The sequence below is a fragment of the Ictidomys tridecemlineatus genome, chromosome 2 (assembly GCF_052094955.1).
Source record: "Ictidomys tridecemlineatus isolate mIctTri1 chromosome 2, mIctTri1.hap1, whole genome shotgun sequence".
Classification (NCBI taxonomy): Eukaryota; Metazoa; Chordata; class Mammalia; order Rodentia; family Sciuridae; genus Ictidomys; species Ictidomys tridecemlineatus.
Genome location: NC_135478.1, coordinates 7,155,617 through 7,158,868, shown reverse-complemented (window position 1 = coordinate 7,158,868; position 3,252 = coordinate 7,155,617). Strand labels below are relative to the sequence as shown.

The following is a 3,252-nucleotide window of genomic DNA, read 5'->3' as shown; positions in this document are numbered from 1 at the left end:
AACTACCATATGATCCAGCAATCCTAAATCCAAATCATCTAAAATCATTTTGCCAAGCACAGCAGCATTATTCACAATGCTCAAGATACAGAATCAACCTCAGTGTCTAGCATTGAATGAATAGATAAGGAAATGTGGTGTGTGTTCAATTTGGAATGCTACTCATGCTTAAAAAGGAGGGACTCCTATCATTTGCTACAACATTGGATGAACCTGTATGATATTATATTAAGAGAAAGAAGTCAGACCTAGAAAGACAAACACCATGTGAGCTAACACACATGTGGATTTTTAAAACTAGAGCTCTTCCAAACAATAAAATGTAGCTCTGTTAACTGTGTGGTGGGGGATGGGGTAGGCGTTGACAAAGCATACAAAATTTCATTTAGACAGGAGGACTAACAACAGAGAGATCTACTGTATATCATGATGCCTGTAGGTAATATCGATAATCTGAACACTGAAAAAACATTAAGTCATCATAAAGAATGTGGAAACATTTACAAAACACTTAGTTGATCAGGGTCAGTACCAATATTATACATAGAACTTTTCAAATTTGAAAAAAGTCTAAAATTACAATGTGAACAAAAACTTTTTTGCACAGAAGATTCTACACTACCGATGACCACATGGCCAGTTAGTCAGAAGGAAATGAAAACAACACACAATGAGAGAGAGAGATACTTCACACCCACCTGAGGCTCTGCTTGTGACAGACATACAAGAACAAGTATGGGCAGGGTGTGAATATGTTAGTATTTCCATTAACATTTACTTTAGCATGTAAAATGTGGCAGGGATTATGAGACAGTCTGCCTGTGGCTCAAAATGTCTAACACACAATTACCACAATATGTAGTAGTTCCACTCCTAAATACATTAACCAAAGTATGGAAAGTAACACAGCCCCACCCTGCTGGACAACCTTGCAATGTATCTTGTGCAAACATCACAGAGCACGCCTACACAAACAAGCATGGCTGTGACACCACAAGGTGCTATCATGCTGTTGGAGCCTCATCTGCCCTTGACTAGAGAGTTGTTAGGTGGCACATGACTTTGCCCAGACAAATAATCATGCCATGGATATCCACACAGCACTATGCCAAAGAGCTACCGGGTGAGATCACCCAAAAGCCATGTGTGGATGAATGCTAGCTGGAGTGCACACATACCAGGACCACACTCAGTCACAGGCAGGGATGGAGCAAGTTGCAGTTGTAGAAATTAAACAACAATAACAAAGAATCAGAAGTGGGGAGACAAGGAAAGAAGGTGGGAGTGGGGAGAGAGAGACAGAAAGGAAAAGAGCAGGGATCACAAGCAATGCAGCAGTTGCTGGGGTTCCCGGGACACTGGACCACTGGGAGACACATGAAGGATCCCTGTCAAAGGTGCGTTCTGGCTCTGGTGGTGACAGTCTAATCATTCTTCTTAGAAGAAGTGGGACACCAAGAGGAGTGCAGGAATTTCTCTGCCTTTTACTTCAACTCTCAAGGAGACTTGAGAGTAAAGGCAGAGAAAGCTCTGGGAAATACTCTCATGATTGAAGTCACCCATGTGGAGTGACAAGCAGTCCTCACATGCTAAATGTTTCATTTTGATGATTTTATTTACAAACAAAGGATGAAAATCTGAGAAATAAAATTTTGGTAAATAGGATACTTTCAGGAAACCCTGTCAATACATGATACAAGTTCTTTACTTCAAGTGGGAAATCGGGAATATCTGTAAGAAAACATTCTGAATTTTTAATTACATTGATCTTGTAAAAGAAAAAGAAGGTTAAAAAGGAATTCCTAAGGCTGTTTATAAAGGAAAAGTAGAAAACAATAAAATGCAAAGTGAGTTCCTTTGTGAACACCAGCAATTAGGCACACCTTTTAGAGAGGAAAAGCCAGGATATTAAAATTCACATTTGCCCCTGGGGACACGACATGCTCTTATTTCTGAGGTCCCTGATCCATCAAGGACAAGAGGCTACCCTGCTGAGGAGCCTCCTCAGGGCCCCCTTCACATCCCTGTTCCTCAGGCTGTAGATGAAGGGGTTCAGCATGGGGGTGACCACAGTGTACATCACGGAGGCGATCATGTTTCCCTGAGAAGATTGGGTCATGGCAGAACTGAGGTGAACCCCAAGACCTGTTCCATAGAATAAGGAGACCACACAGAGGTGGGACCCACAGGTGGAGAAGGCTTTGGACTTGCCCACAGAGGAGGACATCCTCAGTAAGGAGGAGAGGATCTGAGAGTAGGAGTAGAGGATCCCAGTGGCAGGGAAGACACCCAGCAGGGCAGTCACCACATACAGTAAGATGATATTGACGAGGGTGTCAGAGCTGGTTGCTTTGAGAAGCTGAGCCAGTTCGCAGAAGAAATGAGGGACTGCAGTGCCACTGGAGAAGGTCAGTCGCTTCAGGAGTAGAATGTGAAGCAAGGACACCCAGAACATGATGAGCCAAGACAGCAACACCAGGAGGACACAGAGCTGGGGGTTCATGATGACCGTGTAGTTCAGGGGGTGGCAGATGGCCACAAAACGGTCAAAGGCCATCACAGTCAGAAGGAAATTATCCATACCTGCAAAAATCATTAAAAAATACACCTGAGTAAGGCAGCCTCTGTAGGAGATGTCTTTGCTGTGTGTCTGCGTGTTCACCAGCATCTTGGGGACCGTGGTGGAGGTTAAACAGACTTCCACAAAGGACAGGTTGGAGAGGAAGAAGTACATGGGGGTGTGGAGATGGGGGTCAGAACTGATGGCCAGGATGATGAGCAGGTTCCCCAGGACAGTGACCAGGTACATGGACAGGAACAGGCCAAAGAAAAGGGGCTGCAATTGTGGATCATCCGAGAGGCCCAGGAGGACAAATTCCCATACTCCTGTGTGGTTTTCTGCTTCCATATCCGTGGATTTTCTGCTTAAGAAAGAGATGCATGCTGAGTTCAGAACACAACAGGCCACTCCAGAGGTGACTGCTCTACAGCATTACCCTTGGATGGACGTCCTTCACTCTCCAGCAGAGTTTCTCATGACACTGATTCACTGAGACAAGAGGGAGTTTGTGTCCATTTTAAATGTGTATCACTGACCAGCATTTAAAAAAATAATAATAAGTTCTCATTTATCATCTTCTCGTGGTTTTAGTCCCCCATCTACATGAATTTATCTAAGCAACCCAATTTTTTCTTGATATTCTTTTTTACATAGTAGGATCTCAATAAAGAAGAGAATTCACTACTGTTAAT

At 43.5% G+C, this 3,252-nt stretch overlaps 1 protein-coding gene across 1 annotated transcript; it reads right to left on the bottom strand.

The window, feature by feature from the left end:
- Positions 1-1,864: 1,864 nt before the first annotated feature.
- Positions 1,865-2,917, bottom strand: LOC101974825 (olfactory receptor 7D4). Its single transcript, XM_005342118.5, has one exon. It carries the CDS (start codon positions 2,906-2,908, stop codon positions 1,970-1,972), a length of 939 nt encoding a protein of 312 aa, XP_005342175.3. The 5' UTR covers positions 2,909-2,917; the 3' UTR covers positions 1,865-1,969.
- Positions 2,918-3,252: the final 335 nt, after the last annotated feature.